This window comes from Rhineura floridana, chromosome 3, assembly GCF_030035675.1.
Source record: "Rhineura floridana isolate rRhiFlo1 chromosome 3, rRhiFlo1.hap2, whole genome shotgun sequence".
NCBI classification, from domain to species: Eukaryota; Metazoa; Chordata; class Lepidosauria; order Squamata; family Rhineuridae; genus Rhineura; species Rhineura floridana.
The window spans coordinates 127,148,099-127,174,114 of record NC_084482.1 but is presented as its reverse complement, the minus strand read 5'-3'; the positions used below and the strand labels follow the sequence as shown (position 1 = coordinate 127,174,114).

The 26,016-nt window shown below is 42.5% G+C and overlaps 2 protein-coding genes across 9 annotated transcripts in view; one reads left to right on the top strand and one right to left on the bottom strand.

The window, feature by feature from the left end:
• Positions 1-26,016, bottom strand: part of LOC133380482 (acylamino-acid-releasing enzyme-like) — a 57,991-nt gene that overhangs the window by 14,070 nt on the left and 17,905 nt on the right. For 6 of the 8 annotated variants that reach the window (XM_061617825.1, XM_061617827.1, XM_061617830.1 and 3 more), the window contains 10 exons: positions 25,920-26,014; positions 25,188-25,239; positions 23,875-23,963; positions 21,792-21,930; positions 17,744-17,830; positions 17,298-17,378; positions 12,352-12,440; positions 11,468-11,658; positions 11,048-11,150; positions 10,181-10,287 (listed from right to left, as the gene is read on the bottom strand). In XM_061617825.1, coding sequence (XP_061473809.1) covers positions 10,181-10,287; positions 11,048-11,150; positions 11,468-11,658; positions 12,352-12,440; positions 17,298-17,378; positions 17,744-17,830; positions 21,792-21,930; positions 23,875-23,963; positions 25,188-25,239; positions 25,920-26,014 — 1,033 coding nt within the window. Of the gene's footprint in view, positions 1-1,823; positions 1,899-2,612; positions 2,733-10,180; positions 10,288-11,047; positions 11,151-11,467; positions 11,673-12,351; positions 12,441-17,297; positions 17,379-17,743; positions 17,831-21,791; positions 21,931-23,874; positions 23,964-25,187; positions 25,240-25,919; positions 26,015-26,016 lie in introns of those variants that run through there. The other 2 variants (XR_009761451.1, XM_061617831.1) reach the window with 2 other exon arrangements.
• On the top strand, positions 1,273-2,184 carry LOC133380483 (taste receptor type 2 member 1-like). The gene has a single exon (XM_061617832.1). It carries the CDS (start codon positions 1,273-1,275, stop codon positions 2,182-2,184), a length of 912 nt encoding a protein of 303 aa, XP_061473816.1.

Here is a 26,016-nt window from a genome sequence, read left to right as displayed (position 1 = left end):
ACAGATTCAGAAAAGGGCAACTAAAAACATCAAGGGGATGGAGCAACTCCCCTGTGAGGAACAGTTACAACATCTGTGGCTTTCTCATTTAGAGAAAAGGCAAGTAGAGGTGTATAAAACTATGCATGGTATAGAGAAATGGATAGAAATATTTTTCTTCTTCTTCTCTCATGACACTAGAACTTGGGAATATCCAATGAAACTGAGTGTAGGAGGATTTGGGGCAGATAAAAGAAAGCACTTCTTCACACAATGACAGCGCAGTTAAACAATGGAATTCATTGTCACAAGCAGTAATGATGGTTACCAAGCTGGATGGCTTTAAAAGAGGATTAGACAAATTCATGGAAGCAAGGCTATCAATGGCTACTAGCCACCATGGCAATGTTCTACCTCCACTGTCAGAAGCTATCTGCCTCTGAATGCCAGTTGCTGAGAATCCCAAGTGGGAAGAGTGCTATTGGGCACAGGTCCTTCTTTTGGGCTTCCCATAAGCATTTGGTTGGCCACTGTGAGAACAGGTTGCTGGATGATGGGCTATTGGTCTGATCCAGCACACTTTTATTAATGAATTAATGAAGTCAAATTGGAATGTAGAAAACATGGATTCAAAGTGAAATCCAGCTCAGATGTGGACAAGTCCCAAGACTCGTCATAACTCCATACAGTGTATTAGGAACTCTGTGCCTCTGTTTTCTTTTCTCTATGGTCACATCCATACCATACATTTAAAGCACTTTTAAAGCACGCAATTTCCCCACAATAACCCTGGAAATTTGTTAAGGATGCTGGGATTTCTATTCTGTATGTTTCCCAGTATAATCTGGGAACAGATAAAAGAGTTGCCTACAAAGTCCTGAGAACAAACACTAAGGGAGTCTAGAGAAAGCAAGACAGCTGGCATCTTTCAGATCCTTTTTCTTGAGGTAGTTTCTTCCTTATTCCAACAGCAATATTTCCAGCTCTTGCCATTCTTAACTTGCAGTGTAAAATCTGGGCTATCTAAAGCAGTTGTCTATGACAACCAAAGCCAACAAAATGGAGTACCTGATCTATCCCTGATTTATACAAAGTACACTTCTTTGTAGTCTGTATCAACATCACTGGCCCAGATAGCAGTTATGGAAATGAATAGTGAATTAATCACATTAGTTTGCATAGTTCCCAATGCATTAAAACATATGCCACAGATCTCCTATCTTACTGTACTTTCCACCTCAGTTCAACAACTTTGTCGGTGAAAATTTACCTATACAACAGGAATCAAGAGGCATGCCATCTCCCCAAATCACTGCCTTTTTGGTAGCTGTAGTTGACTTGGCCCTTGGTGGCTTCATCTCCAATGGCTTTATAGTTGCAGTGATAGTCACTGAATGGGCTAAAAGCAGGACCCTCGCTACTAGTGAACAACTTCTGTCCCTGGGTATGTCTAATGTCTGTGTCACAGTTTTGTTGACTGCATTTCTCATTAATTACTTCTTAGTGGATGACTTTGGCAACCATTTAATGTTGCAATTTCTTTACCTCTTTGCAACCTTTGTCATATTCTCCCGATTTTGGCTCACTGCCTGGCTCTGTGTCTTCTACTGCATCAAGATAGTGAACAGCACCCAGTCCCTCTTCCTCTGGTGCAAGCTGAGGATATCGAAGTTGGTGCCCTGGCTTCTTGTGGGATCTCAAGTCTTCTCGTTGGTACTTTCCTTCTTTGCAATGCAGAATAAGCATATTCAACGCCAGAGCAACACAGCAGTCAACAATACAAATGTGACCCAAGGAAAGACACAGCCAGATCTTGCCAGTTCTTTTAAAGTCTTCTTTTTAATCACTGGTTCTGGATGCTCCCTTCTTGTGGTTTTAATTAGCTCCGTTGTGGTTGTAGCCTCACTCTGTAGGCATGTCTGCAAGATGTCAGGTAAAGAACCTAATCTTTGGAGCCTCCAAACAGAAGCTCATATCAAGGCAGCTGGGACAGTGCTCTCCCTACTCATCCTTTACATTTCTTTTTATGTTGCACACACCTTGATTGTAACTGCAGATTTTGAAAAAATCCAAAAGAAATTTGCTTTGTTAGTGTGTTCAGCTGTGATGATGATGTACTCCCCTGCCCAGGCTATCATCCTGGTGCTGGTTAACCCCAAGCTGAAGCAGACAGCTACTCGGATGCTTCCAAGAACAAAGCCTTAACTTCTCAGGGCCACACAAGATGTGACATTTATCACATAGTTTGCCATGTCATGTCTGGATTTTTAAAAACCATTGCAACTCTGCCCAGTTCTTTAGTGCCCACCACCCACTCCATATAAGGGAATCTCTCTGCCTATCTCTACCTATTATTATAATTATTAATTATATTTAATTCTTGCATGGTATTTAATATTTTATTTTATTACTTTAATTTAAAAAAATATTTCATTTTATTTATTACATTTGTAATTTAATATAAATTAAATTTATGCCTAGGGCAGCATAGTACTTTTTTTTATCTCAAAGGGACTTATAATTTTTTAAAAAATCTAATAGCATTTAAAATACATCAGGGATTAAAAACAAAAGCAAGAACAAGAAGCAAGAACCCCAGAAGGGCTCATCCAACAATAACATAAAAAGGATACTGTTTAGGCTTATTGTCCAAGGCAACATGGGTTTCCGTGGAATATGTAACTTGTAACAACTTGCTATTTATATTTCTGTACTGCCGCTTCAAGCTACAGAGCCACTTTATTCAGTGTCCGCTGTTAGATGTAAATAAACATTTTGATATTATTTATATTGGGATTTGTTAGTTCTTGTAAGCAAGCAAGACATTATTGGTCAAATTAACTGTCTCTTCAGGGTGGCCAAACATATAAATACTGAGGCTGTCCAATTTAGGTTGCCCAGTTTGCAAACCAAAAGTATTTCTTTTTTTTTGGTAGATTAATGTTCATTTTATAACTTGGTTTGATCTTGGAGTGTAATGTTTACTGTCTCATGCAAAAAACCCTGAAAAGTCAGTTTTCATATACAGGAGATTCAGCCTCTTCATTACTCTCTGGAAATGAATTCAAACAAAAACCACACTCAGAGGCTGCAATCTTACGCCCATTTACCCAGAAGGAAACATCAATGACCATAGTAGGTTTACATCTGAATAAACATGCATATGGTTTTACTGCACTGACTTTCCTGCAAGATCAATTCTTTTCATATTTTGTTTCTATGTTGTTTCACATTAAATGTTTCTCCCTCAGTACTGTGCTCAGAACACAAACTCTTCAATGTTAGTTTGCATTTTCTCCTGCCCTGGATGAAAGTTGTTATCCAGATCCTGAGGGGTAACTGAAGTACAGAGGTAATGCAAAAAATAGACTTTTCAGGAATCTAAATAAAGGTACTGTCATCTTAAGCCTATTTAATCTTTGGCAGCAATCACAGGGATGCAAATAAAGAATGTATACAGTTATCACTGTGCTTTTTCACAGACATATATTTGTATTTTTTTTTCGGTAAACAGTTGTACACAAACCTGACTGCTTCTTAAGACACTAAAGTGTTTGTGTGTGTGTGAGAGAGAGTGAGAGTGTGTGTGTGTGTGTGAGAGAGAGAGAGAGAGAGAGAAACCTGCAGCCATCCAGATGCTGCCAAACTACAACTCCCATCATCCCTGATCGCTAGCCATGCTGGTTGGGACTGATGGGGGTTCTAGTTCACCAACAACTGAAGGCTATAGGTTTTCCATTCCTTCGCTAAAGAAACAATTAACTGGTAGGTTTATATAGGTCTAGATTTCTGTGCACGCTTACCTAGGAATAAGCCCACCGAGCATAGTAGGATTAAATGCCAAGCAAACATAGGGTTGGACTGTAAGTGGCTGCTAACTCATACTTCAAAATTCTAAGATCTTTTGCTTGGACAGCAACCTTGAACACCCGTATCTTTTTTTTAATTATTTTTTTACTCAGAATGACATACCCATTGAGTTCCTTTGAATAAACTAAAGAGAAGAAATGAAAGTGCTCGACAATATTAAAAGCCTGCTTTACATTATGAGTGCCCTGTGGGCCAATCCTGGGCTAAAGTTAATTCAAGCACCAGCAGATGTTCAGTAACACATCTGAGGACTGGCCACCAACAGTTATGCTTGCCCAGTTCAAGTACGCAGTGCTCTGAATAAGAAGAAATATTCCAGGTAAAACTAAAGAAAGTAAAAAGGCATGTTGAGATGGATCTCTGAGCTAACTCTCCTGTCACGATTGCCATGTGCTGGTTTTTATCTTGTTTCCTACAATTGTGCATCTCTTCTTAAAGAAGAAACAATGTTCTCAGGGAGTGCTGAGCAGCTAGCAATAAGGAAGGTAAACTGCATAAAGCTTTTGGTTTGAGGCATGAGATGGCTTACTGTCATAGAAATAACATTTGCTTATAATCTGGGTACAGGCGGGCCCCGCTTATATGGCAGGTTCCGTTCTGGACCCCCGCCGTAAAGTGGAAATCGCCATAAAGTGGAACCCCATTGAGTATAATGGGGTGCGTTGCGTGAAAATGATGTGAAAATGCCGCAAAATCGGCTTTAAAACGGGGAATGAAAGCCGCCACATTAGTGGAATGCCGGTAAGCGAAGCGCCAGTAAGCGGGGCCCTACTGTATAAATAAAAAAAGTTGTCTACAGAGTTCTGAGCACCAAAACTAGAAGTGTCTGAGGGTAAGCAAACCAGCTGGCATCTTTCAGATCACATTTCTTGAGGTGGTTCTTCCTTGTTTCAACAGGGAGTATTTCTAGCTCCTGCTATGCTCTACTTATGGAGCAAAATCTGGGCCACTAAAAGGATAGTCCATGGCAAACTTTCTTATTCACAGAGCCACCGAAATGGAGCATCATCCCTGATTTACACAAAGTTCTGTGACAGGATGTCCTTCTATACAATCTGCATCAACACAACCAACCCAGATAGAGGCTTTAGAGAAATGTGTAGTATGAGAGGCCCATTAATTTACATAGTTTGATCCATAGTTTATTTGCATAGCTCCCAATGCTTTAAAAAGCATGCCTGCACTCTCCATTTCAGCTCCACTACTTTGGTCAGTGAAAGTCAACCTGTACAGCAGCCTGCAAGAATCAGGAGATATGCCTTCTACCAAATCATTGCTGTTCTGGTGATTTTAACTAACTTGGGCCTCAGTGGGCTCATCTCCAATGGCTTTATAGTTGCAGTGTTAATAACTCAATGAACTAAATATAGGATCCTCACGGCTATGAACAACTTCTTTTATCCCTGGGTATGTTCTGTGCAACAGTTTTACTGACTGCAGTTTCCACTTACTATCACTTAAGGCGTGACTTCAGCAACCATTTAATGTGGCAAATGCTCTATCTATTTGCAACCTTTGTTGTATTATCCCAATTTTGGCTCACTGACTGTTTCTGAGTGTTTTATTGCATCAAGATAGTGAACAGCACCCAGTCCCTCTTCCTCTGGTGCAAGCTGAGCATATTGCAGCTGATGCCCTGGCTTCTTGTAGGATCTCAGGTCATCTCATTGTCTCTTTCTTTCTATGCATTTCAGAATATTTATATACAAACCCAGAGCGCTACAACAGCCAACATTGCAAATGTGATCCTTTGTACCTCACAGTTCCCAATCAGAATCACACCTCATGTCTGCTATTCAGACTGCAATTCCAATCGGGCCCATGGTTGGGACAAAGCATTAAAGTCCCCTCCTCCGCTCAGTCCCAATCAAGTACAGCCTTCCTCACACCATCTGCACCAGCTATTTATTGTTTAAGAAACAAGCATGCCAGGACTAACTATGAGAAACCTCACAATTAGTTTGGCCTTCAGTGGTTCATCCACATTAAAGAGAGCTATTTTCTAGCTGGTATTGGCGGACTTTATTTATTTTCCTTAAGTGCAGCATTCAACTGACCCATGAATTTTGACTACTTAGTTTAAAATGCTGTGCTATGACAACCTAAAACCTGTCTTCAAATTGATTCATACATAACAACATTGCTTCCAAGTTTACAAACTGTGGGTAATGCAAGTTCATAATGGTGGACTTTCAGGCTAAGTTATTATAACATCTACAAATTGTTTCTGAAACACAGACATTGCAACGGACACATATGAAAAGAAGAAACAGACTTGAGTGTTTACACTGTCTATGTATTGCTTTGGACTTTAAATATTTTTTTAGTGAAGGCTATCCCAACCTACTCTACCCTTAACCTGTCTCTCTTCTGACTAGCAGCTCTTCCCTAGCCTGTCCCTGCTACCTCTTGTAATAGCCCCCCTCCTCTGCCTACACTTCTGTTCTATCATGTTCCAACCTCATTTCAGCCACAATGGGGATACTCCTGCATGTGACACATCATTATAATCCTATCCACACATAATAGATATAAGCATGCTCAGCCTTTGCTGTTGTTTACTGTTTTGAATAGCTGGTATGATTGAGCAGGGACTGGGGTAAGTCATGTCACTTACCACTAATTATACTACACTTCATGCTATATACTGTAAGGGTCTGCGACATTTGAGCAACAGCATTTCACATTGTAATTTCAATGAAAATTAACACATTATGTCAACATTCTCAGGAGTTGCCACTGGAGAATCAACCTAATCCAAATCTGATCACCTTTTAGGAAGTACTATCTTTAGGATCTGTTTGCAAGGGGGACAGGATTTAAGATTAAGCCTGGTACCCCTCAGGCTTCACATTCAGGAACTTCCATGGGCTTGAGTCCTGACAATCCTCTATTAAGCATGTAAAAACATTTTAAAAAATCATCTTGTGAAAAGAGAATCTACACATGAGAAGATGTGCACAGCTTAGATGTGGCATACAGCCTGTACTTCTCCTATATGTATGCTCCCCTTTGTATATTGCATCTGAAGTGCAAAGAAGTAGAAGCCCAAGGCATTTACGCAATTATCTGGGACAGAGCTCATACGAGTTTGCTAACTTGTGAAAGGGGTTTGCGGGTTTTCCATTATCTACCTGGCTTGGTACGAAGGAACAATTTTGTTCTGCAAGATGATATGATATGGAGGGCCTTTTGTACTAGTTGTATTACCTGAGGACCATGTATTCTATTTCTGGTACCTATAGATTCTGACTGTATTTAACAAGGGGGTAGCTCTTGTACCACCCTTTGCACTCTGTTTCTCTTTGGTTATTTTGTTATAAAATAAAACTCAATTAAAAAGGTGAAGGTGTCCCCGCACTTATAGTGCGAGTCGTTTCCGACTCTTAGGGTGACGTGTTGCAATGTTTACTAGGCAGACAGTATATATGGGGTGGGATTGCCAGTTCCTTCCCCGACCTTTCTTTACCCCCCCAGCATATGCTGGGTACTCATTTTACCGACCATGGATGGAAGGAAGGCTGAATGGACCTCGACCCCTTTTACCGGAGATTCGACTTCCTCCTTCTGTTGGAATCAAACTCCGGCTGTGAGCAGAGCTTCGGCTGCGTTACCACCGCTTACCACTCTGCGCCACGGTTTTTTCTGAATATCCATGCCTCAGGAAGAACCTGCAAGGCTTGAAAATATGCAGCTTAGGGGCCCAGGAAATATTCTGTTATTGTTATACTTAGCAGGTGTAATAGTGTCAATGGAAAAAATGAAATGTGGTGTCTCCTATTACATTACAACTTCCATTTAGAATTGACACTAGAATTTACTTAGGAATCAATTTTAACAAAATACAACAATGCTATGCAACACTTTAATGCTACAGCACACCCATACTTAGAAAATATTTCTTTGTAATTTCCATTTCTTCACAGTGCATAAAATAAAAATGTAATGTCCTGATGTATGTGCCTTATTTTTCCAGTAACAAATATTTTCCAATTCTGAACAAATCTGTTAATTTGCTTCTCTTTGTACACCCTTAAATAATTTGCAAATTTTGCCATTACTTCATATTCATTCATTTTCAATTCCCACTCTGCCATGGTTGGCACTTGAGTCTTTCTCCCCAGTATTTTGCATATCATGATCTTATATAACCATATGAGATTAATTCATTTAGTTGTACATTGAGTTTTTTGTATAGGTTAGTAAAAATAGTACAAATTCTAAAAATGTGGTTCCACCCACGTTATTCTCCCCCCAATTATATTTTTATTGATGACCAACACTTCTTTATCACAGAGCTATCAAGTAGGAAAGTAACACTGAAATGTTCTCTTATCCTTCCTTTCCTTCTCTCAATCCCATCTTTACTTAAGTACAGAACTTTTTCTTTAACAATATACCATAAACTTCCTTTTGTCTGTTAATAAATGTTCCTAAGCAGTGGAACCTAAACACTGCTGTTTACAGTGGAACTGCTCCACTGTGTACCTCTAGCACTAACTGGTTGTCTTGTACCTGGCCATTTAGCCTCTTTTCTCATGCCAGTTAGATGCTGAAGATGATCTTTCCTGATGTATAGTTGTCTAACTTAAGATCTGTCATATATGGATATGGATATTTCATTTTTAAAAGGAATATGCCACACAGATATACAAACATGATCTTAAAGAGTCGTCTTAAAGAGGTGATCTTAAAATTGTGTGTAATTGCTTAAATGAGTGAAATCAAATTAACAATAGGGGTGGTATGGTTAGCATAATGCTGAAAAAGCTATTTTTTTTCTTTGACTGAAATGGGAGATGATACACCAGCACCATCTACTGGATAGCTTGCTGCTTCCTCCAATAAGAAATCTCATTTGGTCAGGAGCCAGTGAGTAAAAAGGGGCAAGGCCAGCATAGCCCAGGAGCCATCAACCTTTCGGGGCCTGTGGATGCATTTGGAATTATGAGAGAATGTCATGGGCAACACACACCCCGGTGTGTCTCTTTTCTCACCTTCATCAAGTCACTCCGCCTCACAACAGAAGCACACACAAACACACAATTTGCTTTTCCATGGGATCTGGGTGAAAATCAGATCCAGTAGAATTAAAACTGATCATCTGGAATTTGCATGATTTTACATGGGGTCCCTAAAAATCCACCATCAAATTAAAGCTTATATTGGTACACTGCACAGTAAAAATCAACATAACTGGTGCTTGCCAAAAACAATTAAAATAAAATAACATAAAAAAAATAAATTGATCCAAGCAGGGATTATCATGAACTTTGAACTGTGCCTTAGATCCATGGTTTCGTACCATGGCAGCAAGGAAAGCTCCAGATCTGTGATTTGTATGGTTTAGACAATGCAGACTTATGTGATTTGGTGGTGGGGCTTATGGTTAAATCATGCTATTTCAGGAGGATCCATTTTTCTGGATTTATTTATTACATTTATATCCTTCCCGAAACCTACGTCCTCACTGTGGGAGGCTGTGTGGATCCAGAATTGGCCTCCACAGTCACTTAGGGACCCACCGTCAAAGAACTTATCTTGGAAGACAATCTTACTCGGCCACGAGTGATCACCAATGAATGAATGAATGATGCCTCCCTCTCTGGCATTCCATTCTCTCTCTGACTCCTGCAGCACCCCACTTCTCCTCTCTGCTGCCCTCCTGATTGCTTCATTCCCCCCCATAGTATCCTTTTCCTCCAATTCTCTTGGTTCTACTTACCAATCTAAGTCTTAAAAATCATATAAAGTTGAAAGAGAAAGCGGGAAACGCTGCTCTTCCAGATTCCCCCTTCAATTCTATGCCCTTTCCCAGAGGGAAAAAGGTAATCACCCTCAACATCTCATGATGAAGAGGGCAGGGAGCAGGAGAAGGGCCCAGACGCTTCACAGGCACCAGGGGAAGTCATCAAGCACACCATTGCACCCACAGGTACCATGATGGCAATCCAAGGTGTAGCCAAATATACAGAAACTTAATCTCTAATATCCACAGGACACTCGTTCTCCATGGTGAAGAGAAGGCCTTGGCCAAACGTAAGGAAGAATGCAGAGGACAAACCAGAGTAGTTATGCATATACAATGAGAAACCTTGGAAGAAGAGTGCTAGCATGTTTGAGAAACAGAGAGATTGCACAGGCAACCCCCTATCCCAAACAGTACAAGCACTCAGATTCAGATTAGTTTTGCTACAGATTTGGGCTGTATAAACATTGATAGTTTCTAAACATTTTGGAAGAGAGAATGGTTTAGCTGCTGGATTCTACTGAAGCAAGAATGTCAAGATTGTCTTCCACATATTTGGGTCAACAAAGGATTAGGACTCACTTCACAGGGATCTCTCTGGCTCGCAGAACACGATAATATTCCATAGCTTGGTACGGAGACACTCGCCGGTCCTTGGCACCCACACATATCAGTAATGGTGTACGCACCTGTAGGAAAAGGGAGTGTGGTATAGTGGTCAGAGAGTTGGACTGGGACCTGGGAGACCAGGGTTCAAATCCCCATTTGGCCATGAAGCTCACCAGGTGACCTTGGTCAAGTCTCTACCTCTCAGCCTAACCTACCTCACAGGGTTGTTGTGAGGATAAAATGGAGAGGGGGAAAACATGTACACCACTTTGAGCTCCTTGGAGGAAGGTGGTATAATAATAATAATAATAATGAGATCCTGCTTCTCACTTAGAGCCAAGTACACAAATTTGTTTATAGTTTTCATTAAAGTAAAAAGAAAAATGCTGTGCCAAGAAAATTAGAATCCTGTAACTATATCCATGCAAATTAATCCATGCAAATTAAGCTAGTGGTACATAGCTGCCTATTTGGCTTCTGCTATTAATAGGATTGATCAAGGGCCTTCCTATTGCCAGTAAGGACAATGAGATTACACACATACACTAGTATACACCAGAAATCCTATTCAGCATTTCTTCTGGCTGCTGAGATATCAGGAAGCATTTTTGTCACTCAGTTGAGTGTGTCTACCGCAATAAGGGCTAGAAACTTTCTATGTTTAAAATGAATGTGGAGATTCTCAGGATCCTGAATTCTTCACCCCAGTGGTAAATTAGACACTAGGACACTAGTGGTGCTGAATTGGAGGAACACACACAGTCCTGCACATAGTCCTGCACCATCTGTTAGAGGTGCACGAGCTGCAACCAACCAACAGTTGCATTTAGTGGCTCTTACCTTTGCAGCATGAATTATGGGGGAACAAAGCAGCATGGCAGCCAGATCTTCCTTAGTGGGAATTCTTTCAAAACAGTATGGCAGACCTAGAACTGCATATCGCCTGTGGAAATAATGTAGTCTATTAGTCTCATGCCCTAATTCTTGAGCTCCACCAAGGAGCCAAACAAAAACTCTTTTCAGATCGCTCTGAGAGTAGCAACTGTGGAGGGGTGGGGTGGGGTGGGTCAAAGCGAAAGGAAGAAAATGAATGCAACCTGAATGAATCAACTCATGAGCTGACACAGGAAGGGGACAGGTAGCATGGTAGAGAAATGGGTGAGTGAAAATGGTTTATGATGGGTAAAAAGCCCTGGAGGCAGGTTGGGCTGGCTCTTGGATTAGGTGAGGCAGAAGGACTGAAGCGGGTAAGTTCCTTACCAGTCAGGGATGTCAGAGGTTCCCAGCAGAGTGGCCATGTTGATGACAGGGCTCCTGACTGCACAGGCTTTGTACATCTCTGGGTACCGGCCAATCAGATGGCAACAGACAAAGCCACCATGAGAGCCTCCCAGCAAGGCGATTCTATCTGGGTCCAGGGGCTCCATCTGCAGTGCCAATTCCACTGCCAGCTGTCAAAGCAGAACTAAAATGAAGGCAGGTGTGTTTGAAGAGATTGCTGCTCAGAACTCTGTTCAAAAAGCTCTAAGCAACAGGATCTTTCCAATATCTCATCCGAAACAGCTCAGCAAACAGCAACTGACTGTACAACACAGATAACATTTTCTTGAGGGATGCTGGCAGAGACATGCTGGCAGAGAGATGTTGACAGTTCTCTGCATACAGAGATGTCCTATTAGTGCTCTTGGAATCAAGGTACAGGTTCTGCTGTTCAAAAAACATTGGTCACACTCAACCAACAAGATCTGTACCATCCATCAAGCTGGAAGGTATGGCTTTGCACAAGGAGCTTTGATGAAAGGCAAAAAGGGAATGGGTGGAGCCAACAGTTTTTGCATGGCCAGGACTCATAGTATATTCCAGATTTATTTGTTTGCTTGTTTATTTATTAATTTTATATCCCACCCTTCCTCCCATAAAGAGCCCAAGGCAGCAAACGAACCATGAAACACTAAAAACATCTTGTGCTTGCTATAGCCAGATCTGTGACAATGGCCTTTCCATGTAAAGGGGCGGTGGGCTTCCTGCTACTATAAACAAGTCAATCTGATACTCAGTGTGGTATCACCCTTTGTTCTCTTATTATCAAAACTTGGCCCGATCTCAGTTTTCTTGCTCAGAATGGGAAAAGAAAAGGGACTGACCTGAGTATCTTCTACATCTTGCACTCCCACATGGGAAATCAGAGATTCGATGCTGGCCTGCCCAAAGCCCAGGGAGCCTCTGTAATTCACTGCTCAGAAAAAGGCAAAGCAAAAGAGTGAACAGGTGTGGCCTCAAGAGACTTCCAGAACTTTCCCACTCCCCTGAAGTTTGTTTGGCAGCAAGTGGCTGCCAGCAGAACCTCTCCATCCCGTTGCTCCATCACTGAACCAAATGGCGTAGGGAACCTGCCATGCAAGGAGCACTCGTGTCTGAATATGAAACTGTTACAAGCCATGCACAGGAAGATGTGCTGCTTTTGATTTCTTCTGGCATAATAACTGTATATTGCAATGTAGGCTCAGTTCAGACATAATGTTGCTGATGCGATAAAATGGATTTGTTTGATTGAGAACAAGCTATAAGCTTTGGCATTCCCCCCATATCACCTCCTTATGTGCACTCGGCTTGAGAAGGTATTTCTTGGTTTTTTAAATCAGTTTCCCACAATATCTGGACCAGGAAACTGGTTTAAGTGCTGCCTAAAAATCAGATTGCAAACCACAACCTGATCCTGGTTTACAAATTCCTGATTTTACAAAACAGGCTGCAGAAGCAATAGGGCAGCTGAGAGCACTCAAGTTCATAGTTGATTCCAGATCCAATGAACAAAATGTGAGCTTTAGTCTACAGTAGTAGTAAATCTGTCTATTCTTTGAATCTCAAGCTAACACACTGAAGGGAAGTTATTCAGAAAAGGGACAGAAAAAGATCCAGCCTGGTGACCCAGGAGCATATGTGGAGTGAATTCTGTTACCCAGCTAGAAAATGGGCTTCAAACCAGGAAAAGCGCAGATTGGAACGTTGCTCACTTACTGTGAAGGGTCTTTTTCTGGCAGACGAAGCCCACATAGCCTCAAATTGGGTTACCATCAGTCTCCTCTAGCCCAGGCAGGAAATCTCTCTTGTTAATTTGCATGCTCCTCCTCCTATCCCTCTCAGCATCTCCTCAGTTTCCCTTCTGGCCCAGCCCTAAGAGCCTGTGGACCTATGTAGTAAAACCTTAGAAAAACATTAACACAGAACCAGGCAGTGCCCCCCAAAAAACAGAACAGCGGAACATGTAATGTAATAGGAAGAACCTATGTGTTGACCAAGTGAGCGGATGAGTGCAGGGTAAGGCGCGGCTACGTGGGCTTCGTCTGCCAGAAAAAGGCCCTTCACGGCAAGTGACCAATGTTCCATTTTCCTGGCAGATTCCCCCACATAGCCTCACACTGGGACCTACCAGAGCTGAAGTCCGTTTTGGGTGGGAACTTGCAGGTCCGCTCCCTATGAAGGTAGTATTGATTGAAGGACACTACAGCCAAAGGCCGCTTTAGAAGAAGCTTAAGTGCCCACTTTATAGTGTGTCTAGTGAATGTCGATGGTCATCTCCAGCGTACTGCAGATTTCTGCAATGCTGGTGGTGATGGCTAAAGCTGCAGAAGGTGCTGCTGCCTGGTGGAATGAACTGTAATGTGACCAGAAGCCCGAAGCAGTTGGGATTCATAAGCTAATGCCACAGAGGCACTGATCAAGTGGTCAACTTAAATGTCTTTGTGCACTGAATGGAAATCTTAAGTGCACACCTCAAATCCAACTTTGTGCCATAACTTTCCAATGAAAGTGATGGCTCGGGGAACAGAAAGGGAGGATCAGTTCTTCAGACCTCAGAAAGGTAGAATTGGTTTTAGGAATATAAGGTGCGTCTGTCCTGAATACTGCTTTGTCTGTACAAAAAAATGCAGAGATCAGCCGGGACGGACAGACACTGAGTTCTGCTCCTCAGCTGGCTGCGATAAGAGCCACCAAAACTGCTACTTTAAAAGATAGGAGTCATAGTGACATAGGCCAATGGTGCAAAATGAGATTTAGTAAGGGCGTTGAGCCCCTTGTGTAGGTTCCATGAAGAAAACCTGTGAATCATGGGTGTAGAACGTAGAGTTGCCGCTCTTAAAACATGTTTAACATGTGGCTGGCGTGAGAGCGCCACTCATCCAGGCCTAGAGCAAACTGATGACAGAGCCATTACCTGACACTTCAAGGAACTCAGCTTAAGCTCTTGGTCAAAGCCATCCTTGAAAAGACGAAGTGACTGGAAGCACTAGCTTCTTAAAGGACATGTTGTCTCCTTCCTTTTGCACTAACTGAAAAACGGCTTTCCACAGTGCCTCATAAATCCTGTCAGTGAAAGCCCGTCTGGATGCCTGTTTAGTGAGTATGGCTGTTCACGTAGCAGAGAATCTGCTGGTCAGTCTCCATGCAGCTGGGTGGAGCCCTCCGAAATCTGGATGAGTGTTGGGACGCTGTGTGAGAAGATCTGTAGAGAGATGGTATGGTAGTGGAGGAGATAATGCTAGATGTAGGACCCAGAACGTTCTCCAACTGTTCTAGGGTGAGCTCATGGAGCACCTTCACAAGGACCAGAGCCGGAGGAAAGGCAAAGGGGAACTCATGAGGCCACCGAGTGGTGAGAGCATTCGTCTCTTCTACCCGTGAAATCTGGTGCCTTAAGAGCGAGGGTCTTGAGATAAGATGCAAAGTAATGGAGGACTGGATACCCCCGACAGACTTGAGACAGTTTGAATGCTCTTTTGCTGAGACCGCATTCCCCCCGGGTGAATCTTATGTCTGCTGAGGAAGTCTGTTGTTACTTTCAGCTCCCCTCTGATGTGTTTGAGCTGTCAGAGAGGCCCAATAGGGTTCTGCTCATGTTATGATGCCCTGCTAGCTGGGTGAGGTCTGAATCCTTATTTGTTGAAATGACATTTGGTTGAAATGTTGTCGGTGACGTCTAATATGTGCTTGTGAAGGAGTATGTGCTTAAAGTGTTGGAGGGCAAGGGAAACAGCCCTGAACTCCAACCTATTTATGTTATGACCAGAATTCGCTGGGGGGAAAAGGCATGGAACTCCATTCAGAAGGTGTCAGAGAGGCAATGACCACTGGGAAGATTGTCTGAGAGCTGCAGGCAGCAAGATCAATGTGTGTAGTTTGGCTGCAATTGCAACCCAGTGGGGAAGCAGGAGCCACTGTATGTCTGGTATGAGCTGTGGCCCACGGAATTACGACCATACAAGGTATCAAGAGGCCAGGCACATGTTGTAGGTTCATCAGGTCTGCAAATCTGTGTACTATGGGAGACTGGACTGAGGCGTGGATCTTGGTGATGTGTCTGGTGCAGGGTTAATAATCCCTGTGGAGGTGTCTATCCAGGCTCCTAGGTGAACCCAATGACTCTCACCAGCATTGATGAGGAATCCATGACTCCTCAGACCAGAGCAGCGTATGTGGAATATCACTTTATGCCTGAAGTAGTGATGGGGACCTGATGAAAAGGTCATCTGGTGTATATGATGTTGCCTGAGTTTGTCACCAGTGCTATCATGGGCTTGGTGAAAACTCAAGGTGGTGAAGCAAGCCCAAGGGCCTTGAACTGAAATTGTCTATGCACATAAGCAAAGCAGAGAAATTTATGATGGTCTGGAAAAATTAGGGCCCGTAAAGAAGCCTCCGTGAGGTCTATGGAAGCAATGAAGTCTCAGAACTGCCATTACTCCGTGATGGACTTTAACATTTCCACCCCAAATGTCTGGCACAGAACATATTGACTGAGTCCTCAAAGGTTTAAAACTGCCCTGGTGCCCCCATTTTTGGGGACCACAGACAGGTGGGAGTAAAGCCTCTTCCCCTTCTCTCCCTCGGGAACTGGCCCTTTCACCCCCGCTGATAGGAGCTGTTCTATGTGTCGAGTCCTGTTGTGAGCCTCGGTCTGATCCTCGGGGACAGGTGTGTGATAGCAGTGATGGCGTGGGAGGGAGGAGAATTCCCACTTGAGCCCCTGGGTCACAGTGTGTGGTACCCATGCATATGAGGTGCTCTGCTGCCAGACCTGATTGAATTCCTGCAGCCTGCCTCAACCTCCTGGGTCATGGCACCAGAGATTGTTCCCCTGCTGGGACTGGCTGGGTCCAGGTTTGGGGTTGGTAAAGGCTGGATTTCTGGAGACAGTTTTGGTTTGTTTTTTGCAGTAAAGGGCTAAAGAGAGAAAATACTCCTGACAAGAAAAACCAACAAAGCCTAATAGGTTGTTGTTGGTTTGATTGTTTAAGTGAAACAAAGGGAATAAAGTGTGAATAGAGAGAAGAGAAACGCCTGAGGGGAAAAAAACCCAACTAAAGCCTACTAATAAGCCAGAAACAAAAGACAGAGAAGCAGAGAGATGTCTGCTTGGGCTGGCAGGAAAACGAAACTGAGGAGACGCTGAGAGGGATAGGAGGAGCAGCATGCAAATTAACAAGAGAGATTTCCTGCCTGGGCTAGAGGAGACTGATGATAACCCAATGTGAGGCTATGTGGGTGAGTCTGCCAGGAAAAAGACAATGGGGAAGTGGTGGGGCTTCTGGGGAGGGAAGGATCTTCACACTAGGTGGCAAGGTGTGGAACACTCTGCCTCTCTAAGTCATTAGTTTTAGGTCAAATTAGGCTCCATGGTCTTCACACACACACACCCTTCTTCTGAGCCATTTGATAGGGATTCTCTTGCTAAGTTTCCCCTTCTGCAATCTCACCCTCTTTTTGTCAAGATGTTGAGGCATTTCTCAAGCAGAAGAATGAATCAGATAAGAAAAAAGGCTAGCTGAATCCAACTCTGCAGAGTTGGGAATAACTTCCTGGCTTATTATTTTTTTCAGGGGGAGGGGGGAGGCTGAAGGGGAACTGGAAATCTCGGGACCCTCCTCAGGGAGTCACATGGCTATTCTTCTGCAGCAAGACTTCCATCCATTACACAACTGTACACAGGACTATTGCACAAACAGTAAAACGCATGCACTGACTTTCTCACTAAGCCCTCATGAGTAGCAAGAGTGTGTGTGGGGGGGCATAGAGTTCTTGTGATATTTACCCATGAGCACAGCAAATCCCAACTGGCAGAGACATGCCATTTTTGGACACCAACAAGCATCAAAGACTGCATGTGGGCCACCTGGAAACAGAACAACAACTTTAAAGGAAAGTCCCAGGGCATCTCCAGATTCTGGGAAAGAGCTCAGAGTAACCAAGGCACCACAGTTCTATCATATATCCCCTTCCCAAACAGCAGCTGAAAAGTCCAAGTTTAGGCAAGAAGAAAACAGGTCAAAGATTGGAAACACCTTGCCTACACATTTTTTCCTATTCAGATTTCAGAAGCCAATCAGAAGATTCATGTTCCCATAAGGAAAAATGGGATTGTAGTTACTGTTGATAGAGTTTGAACAAAAAATGGGAAAGATCCGAGGAATAATGGAACTAGCTACCAGGACAGATAAGAGCTCATTCAGGCAACAGGGAAGGGCTGTTGTGACTTACCATGTGGAGAAACAACAAGAGGAAAGATATTTTCTCCTCGTTTGCTCTCTTGAGGACTCAGCAAGAGGGCTTCAAATGCCTGACCAGCTGCAAGAAAGGGCACAAGTTAGCTATTAGCTGTTGAGCATCAGCCTTCAAGCTTCACTATCCTGGGGGCTATACAGACATCATAAGAACAAAAGAGCCTGCTGGATCAGGCCAGTGGCCCATGTAGTCTAGCATCCTGTTCCTTTTCATGCAGTGGTCAACCAGATGCCCAACGGAAGCCTGCAAGCAGAACCTGAGTACAAGACCACTCTCCCCTTCTGCGGTTTCTGACAACTGGTTTCCAGAAGCATACTGCCTCTGACTATGTTGGAAGATCAAGCCATCATGGCTAGTAACCATCGATAGCCTTATCCTCCCATTGCCAGCATCCCTTTCCTCTTGCATAGTCTGCCACCTAATCCTGCTCGGAGTCCCAAGTTCAAAGGAAAGCCTTAAGATTTTCTCTTATGTTTAGCAGGGCCAGTCCAAGATATTTTGCTCTGGAGCAAGAAAATTCAAATCCCAACTCTTGCTCCCCAATAAAATAATCTAACAATACTACACCAAAAACCCGTTTCTCTTTAATTATGCCCTATATCTCTGCTGAAGGTGGCTGATGCATTTTACTTGTTGCTACATCAGTCCAAATGTGATGGTTGAAGAAATGGGAGCTGGTTACAAATAAACCAACAACTGCCTCAAAGCCACTCTATTTCATAACAGCCAAAGCAGTACCAGTAAGACTATACAGCCTTCTAACCTGTCCCACCTGAAATTCAGATATGGGAGATGCTACATACACCACTCTTTCTCCTTTCAGTGCAATGCTAGGTCCTTACCATTTGTGCTCTGCAGCTCAAACATTATAGTGAGGCTCTGGGCGAAAAATCCAGGCAACCAAATTCTTAGCTCTTCCATCCTATTTATTTCTATTCGGGTTGTTCTAGCAGTCAGGGCAAGGTGATGAATCTATCCCCCATTTCTTTGTGAAGCTCAGATTCATCTTTCGTCAGATGAATGAATAAAGAATGCAGCTTCCCTATGTAGCAGCCCTCACGATCCTCATAAGACAGGCTGTTCCCCCACAATTTGAACTATGCCATACAGCCAAGTCTAGCCCCATTTAGGACAAGCTAACTGCTTAACACGAGATAACTGCTTAACGGCAACACGAGATAGTACTCAAAGATAAGACCCTCAGGTCAGATGGCACTTAGCGAGCTACTGGGGTAGAACAATGGACAAGTACGAGTAGCACTGTGACTAATGACGCTGAAAGGAAGCCCAGAGGATGATGTGCACAGATGCAAAAGGAGAGTCTAGAGTTGTATGTTGTACACAATAGGAACATGGAATGTGAGAAGCATGAACCAGGAAAAGTTAGAAATTGTCAAGCAAGAAATGGAATGTATCAACATTACAATACTTGTCGTGAGTGAATTAAAATGGACGGGAATGGGACATTTTCAATCAGGCAACTACAAAATATTTTATGCAGGAAATGAAAAATTAAGAAACAGGGTTGCTTTAATAGTGAGAAATGATGTAGCAAAAGCAATTAAGAGCTATAACGCAAGGTCTGAGCAAGTGATATCAATGAAACAGGAAACCCATTAATATAACCATCATCTAAGTCTATGCTCCAACAGCAAACACAGAAGAAGAGGAATTGAAGAGATTTTATGCAGAACTACAGGAAGAAATTGATCACATACCAAAACAAGATGTGCTGATAATCATGGGGGACTGGAATGCAAAAGTACAGAACAGAGAAGAACTAGAAATTGTGGGGAAATGGGGCTTAGGAGATAGAAATGAAGCAGGAGAAAGACTTATTGAATTCTGTGAAACCAGTAATTTGTTTCTTGCAAGCACATTTTTTGAGCAACTAAAAAGATGACTGTACACATGGATATCACCAAATGGTAATATAGGAATCAAACGGATTATAAAATTGGTAGCAGAAGATGGAGAAGTTCCATACTTTCTGCGAAAACAAGACCAGGAGCAGACTGCGGTACAGATCATGAACTGGTCATATCAAAAATCAGAGTAAAGCTAAAGAGGAACAACAAAGCAATCATAATGCCAAAATACAATTTAAGTAACATCCCAGAAGAATATAAAAATCAAATAAGGAACAGATTTGAGGCTGTAAACTTAGTTGACAGAGAATCAGAAGAACTATGGAGTGAAGTCAGAGACATTATTAGGGAAGAATGCAAAAAGACAATACCTCTAAGTAGAAAGAAAGACCTCAACGGATGACTGACAAAACTCTTAAAACGGTTAAAGAAAGAAGGAAAGCAAAAGCAAACGGAGATAGAAACATGGTCAGAACGCTAAATGCAACCATACAACAACTAGTACATAGGGACAAAGAGAACTAGTACAATAATTATTGTACAGAAATAGAAGAGGACAACAAAAAGGGTAGAACAAGAGCCCTATTCCAAAAGATCAGAAAAATGAAAGGGAAATTTTAGAATATGAGGTGATAGCTGCTCTTAAAATAACTGGAAGAAACAAATCACCAGGAACAGATGGCATACCAACAGAGTTGCTACTGAGACTGAATCTGTCCAAATTTTGAGAAAAATTTGTTAACAAATATGGAAAACTAAACAATGGCCACAGGCTGGAAGTGTTCAATATATATCCCAATTCCAAAGAAAGGGGATCCCAGGGAATGCAGTAATTAATCAGACTATTGCCTTAATATCCCATGCAAGTAAAGTAATGCTCAAGATTGTACAACCAAGGCTCTTACCATATATGGAGCGAGAAATGCCAGATGTCCAAGCTGGATTTAGAAAAGGAAGAGGTACGAGATTATACCACAAACATATGTTGGATAATGGAACAGATCATTATCAGAAGAAAATCACCCTGTGCTTTATAGGTTACAGCAAAACCTTTGGTTGCGTAGATCATGAAAAATTATGGAATGCTTTAAAAGAAATGGGGGTGCCACAGCATCTGATTATCATGAGCAACTTATACTCTGGACAAGAGACTACTGTAAGGACAGAATAGGAGAAACTGACTGATTTCCAATCGGAAAGGGTGTGAGACAGGGGTGTATTTTATTACCCTATTTGTTTAATCTATATGCAGAACATATCATACTGAAAGCGGGATTGGACCAAGATGAAGTAGGTTTGAAAACTGGAGGGAGAAATATCAATAATTTAAGATATGGAGATACCATACTACTAGCAGAAACCAGTAATGATTTGAAACAAATGCTATTGAAAGTTAAAGAGGAAAGCACAAAAGCAGGACTACAGCTGACAACAGAAGATTTATGTAACTTTAAAGTGGACAATGAGGACATTGAACTTGTCAAGGATTATCAATACCTCAGCACAGTCATTAACCAAGATGGAGACAATAGTCAAGAAATCAGAAGAAGGCTAGGACTGGGGAGGGCAGCTATGAGAGAACTAGAAAAGGTCTTCAAATGCAAAGATGTATCACTGAACACTAAAGTCAGGATCATTCAGACCATGGTATTCCTGATCTCTATGTATGGATGTGAAAGTTGGACAGTGAAAAAAGCGAATAAGAGAAAAATCAACTCATTTGAAATGTGGGGTTGGAGGAGAGCTTTGCGCATACCATGGACTGTGAAAAAGACAAATAATTGGGTGTTAGAACAGATTAAACCAAAACTATCATTAGAAGCTAAAATGATGAAACTGAGGTTATCATACTTTGGACACATAATGCGAAGACATGATTCACTAGAAAAGACAATAACGCTAGGGAAAACAGAAGGGGGTAGAAAAAGAGGAAGACCAAACAAGAGACGGATTGATTCCATAAAGGAAGCTGCACGAACTTACAAGATCTGAACAAGGTGGTTTATAACAGATGCTATTGGAGGTCACCGATACATAGGGTCGCCATAAGTTGTAATCCGCTTGAAGGCACATAACAATAACTGCTTCATATACAGTACATTCCAGCCAACTGGGTGAGTGATGTGCCTTGAGGCTTCACATTCTTGCCCCCTTACCATCATGGTTGCCCTCCACAGTCACAGTAGGATGCACTGTGAGGGTTTTCCATTCCGTATCTGGCAGTACAGAGGCTTTCTCGACACTTGTCCACTGCAGTTCCAGCTCACTCCCTGCAGGGGGAAGCACACCCACCACCTGCAAAGCAGGTATAATAATCTGTTACTTAACTGGAAGAACCACACAGCGTGTTTCACATTCTTACAAATTCTCTCAACACTGCAGCACTAGCTTTGTCCTTGAAGATTTATTTTTGGTAGAGTCTGTGTCTGTTACAAACCATGAGGGAACTTGTGTAATGGTTTGTTTCTCTAAGGCTGTATTTAAATGACATGCCAAATCATGGTTTTTAAGTTCAATCATGGTTTTTATGTTTGAACACAACAGTGTTTGTGACAAGAGCTGCCAAACCAATATATCAATAACCACGGTTTGAAGCTGGTTTGCCAACCACCGTTTGTACTATAAGTTATAAACTACAATTATAGGTGTTGCTCTACCTTAAGAGGCAGCAGCTCCATGGAGAAATGAGTAAACTTATGAATTTGTGAATCTGAATGCTGAGCAAAAGAGAGACTAAATCAGACAAGCAGCTCAAAACCATGGTTTGCCTATCATCTGGATATACTAACCACAGTATGGGGCCTTCACTATAACACCAAAGTGTTACAGTTTACTTCCCCTTTAAGAGGGTTTGGCAGCCTATAGCAGCCTAGGTTTCTTCAGAGTCCCAAGTCTGCTTCAGGGTTTTAGAAGAGACCTGATGAGGCTGTTATAGGAAGTCCCAGCCTCTTCTCATCATCAGGAACTTAAATATCAAATATTATTGTTTAGCCACTTTGTTTAGTCTATTCTTATACAGTCCGAAAGTTTACTTTCTCTCTTATTCTCTCCCTCTACAGACCTATGGAGTTCCATCATTCAGTCTCTGCTTGACTTTGTTGTCTCGAGTCAGGAACATTTTTCTCTTCTCTTTTGTTTAGCTTTCTTCCTCAGTGGAAACAAAGGCTTCTAGCTGCTGGCCTCCATCAGCTGTGGAGCTTCCCAATTATATGGATGCTGTTTCCCATCTGGATGTTTGGTCTGGGCCTGTATCTGCCAATAAGGGTGGGGTCAACTCTCCCATCCCTGTCCCATCCCCATGCCAGCCAATTTCCAGTCCACCAGTGTTCATACTTGGCAATGACGAAGCCAGAGAGGCCTGAGGCCTGAAGTCACTTGACAACAGTCTTACACATGGTTTGACATAATGTCTGGACTGAGGCATGTCTTGGATGATCTTTTATTCTAAGGACAAGGTTCATGGGCCCCAGATTTGGGCTGAGATTTCTTTCTGAAGACATTGCCTAGGTGACATTGTCGACTGTCTCAGTACTGCTATACATAGTGGCTGTGTTCACATGCAGTGCTAAGTCAGGAATTGTTTTAACCACAGTTTGGTTCAACAAATCACATGTAATCTCACATATAAGCAAATGAGCCACAGCTTGTATAAGTTTGTTTTGTTTTGCAGCTACTCTTGCCCCATTCCTCTGCAGCTTGGTGAGCATGTGGAGTATGGTGGCCAAATAAACCACGGCTACGCAAGGCTGTGGGATTTGGACAGAGCACCAGACCACAAATAAAACAAGCCACTGTTCATAAGCCAACAACAAACCATGGCTTCACACTGTATAGTTTGGATAAACAAACTATGACTTAACAACATGTGTGAACCAGGTCAGCGAAAACTAGGGATAGGGAACCTATGACTTTCCAGATAGTGTTCAACTACAACTCCCATCACCCCTGACCATTGGCAACGCTGCCTGGGGCGATGCAGTATGGAGCCCAACAACATCTGGAGAGCCACAGAATCCCATCCTTGGTGTTGTAAACAAAGGAATAGTCATACTAAACAAAAAAATCAAATTTATTTTTGGCCAATAAAAATTTAATGTAGGAAGATCACACACACATGCATTATGAAAAAGAGTGCTTCAAGAAAGCTCCCTCCTGGCATCTGCTGATTTTATCAAAGTCCCTCAGGGAAAAAAAGGGTGGGGAGACGGAAGGCTGAAGCAACCCACAACTTGACCTTACCAGGCTTGGAGGGCAATTGGGAGATGAACAGCTCATTACCAGCAAATCCTGTTGAATTCCCAAAAGAGTCCAGCTACCTTCTGGTGTACCTAGAATGGGGTATAGAGAATACTGCTTAGGAGTTATCTGGGATGGGTCAGTGACCCAATAAATCAAATGTGCAACATCCAACCTACATGAAGGTTCCACAGATGGACATTGGGAGGAAAGGGAGAGGAAGAGAGCACCTGGCTTTGAGGGAAGATATCCTGGTTCTGCCACACTGCTTATTGGGGGGGGGAGGAAATAATAGGGTGGATGTGTGCTCTTTTCCTGAAGAGGGAGGGCAGAGTCTAAAATGCAAATATTCACAAAGGGAAGAGGGGCTGTTGCAGGGGAAGGGGAGAGCTGGTTTTATTTTAAGGCTAGATGAGCAGTTGCATGCTCAAGTAATATTGCGGAGAAGGGATCAGCCTGGTCAGCTACTAACATTTAACAGCAACTGTATTCTGAATGGAGCAAGTGCTGAAAAGCCAACAGTGTTAATGCCACCCATTGACCAAGTCTGCTGGGAGCTGAAGCATAGGCAAAGGACTCTAACCCCTTCCATTTCTGAACAGCAAAGGCGGCTCTGACAGATCTTTTTATTTATGTATATCATGCACACATTCCAATTTGATCTCAATGGGATCCCATATGGCGATCATAATCCCAAGGAAAACTATCAGGACTCCATACAACAGGGTTACAAGTTACAAATGTATTGTAACAAAAAGCTGATTAATCTGTTCAAGAAGCAAAAAGTAAGCAAGCAGCAGCTACTCAAGAGGCCTACTGATCCTAGCAAGGAGTGATATAAGGTACAGGACAGGCTAGGCCTGGAGGAGCATGCACATATTGTAGCAACTGTGTGCATATAGAGATGTGAAGACCCAGAAAAACAACCCTGAAAAATCAGACCCACCCGTGTTTTTTCCATACCCCCCTCCCCCAAAAAAATCCCCCAAATTTTCCAGGTCTTCACATCTCTATATGCATAGTGAATATTACTGGTACAGTACCAAGTTTCTAGCTTCATTTGCCTTAGAAGGAGACTCATAAGGCAAGGGAACTAGATCTAGCATGGATAAGCAGTAGGCTGGTTGCCTCTTGTTGAAAATGTAGCAAGAAGCTACGTTGTGGCCATTCTAGTCTCAGCTTTTTCCAGGAGATCTCTGAAATGGTAAGACGTATTAGATATGGGAGACCTTCCAATTACTGTGTCTGGTCTTTGGAACAGATCTGAGCAAAAACAATATAGTGCCTGTATCCTACAAACTAAGATTTGATTGTACCTGCTGTAATACACTTAACACTCCCCAATTTGGTATCCACAACAAGCAGCTCCTGCAAGAGATGATAAAGGAAGATGAGGACTGGAAAAGTGGTTGCTCAGCTACAAGACCAAATTAGTCCAAAGTTAGATCACATGCCCCTGCCTATCCATGGCAGCGGGGCAAGTTAGCCCGTTGTTGTCTTCAGACCTCCTGCATGCCACCCAGCCTCTCAGTCAGTTTCCTCCTCTATAATTTCAATGGATTCTCTTTAAACCCACACCATATAAGCCATTTCAGGTTCAGTACACATAACCTTCCCTAGCTGTAAATAAACCTTGGTTCTCACATTTCTGAAGCGTATAGCTGAGTGACAAATGTACTTTATCAGAACATTTATCAGGACATGGAGAATCCAGGTTCAAATCCTTGTTTAGCTATAAAGCTCAGTGAGCAGGTCACAACAATATTTCAACCTAACCTTCTTCATGGGGGTTCTTGTGAATCTAGTAACAGTGAGTCTATCGGTGGAATACAAATGTGAGAAGTAAATACATACACACATTTTCTCAAAGACCAATTGTTGCAAATTCACACCACATGAACCTAAACATCTTGCCTATACTCTTTTCTTTGGCTTTTCTTCATGATATTGCAAATTTTCAGGGTTGGTGGAAGGTGATAAGAGATTTGTAGACTTTTTTTGGCCCATTAAATTCACGTCCAAGGCCTTCCTTGCTGGTCTCAACATACCTTTCTACTCCTCTGAGGAGTGCTAAGCAGGACTCTATGGTTGTCACCAGCCCAGCAATGCAGAGGCAGTGCCCCTGAGTAAATCCCGAAAAAACCT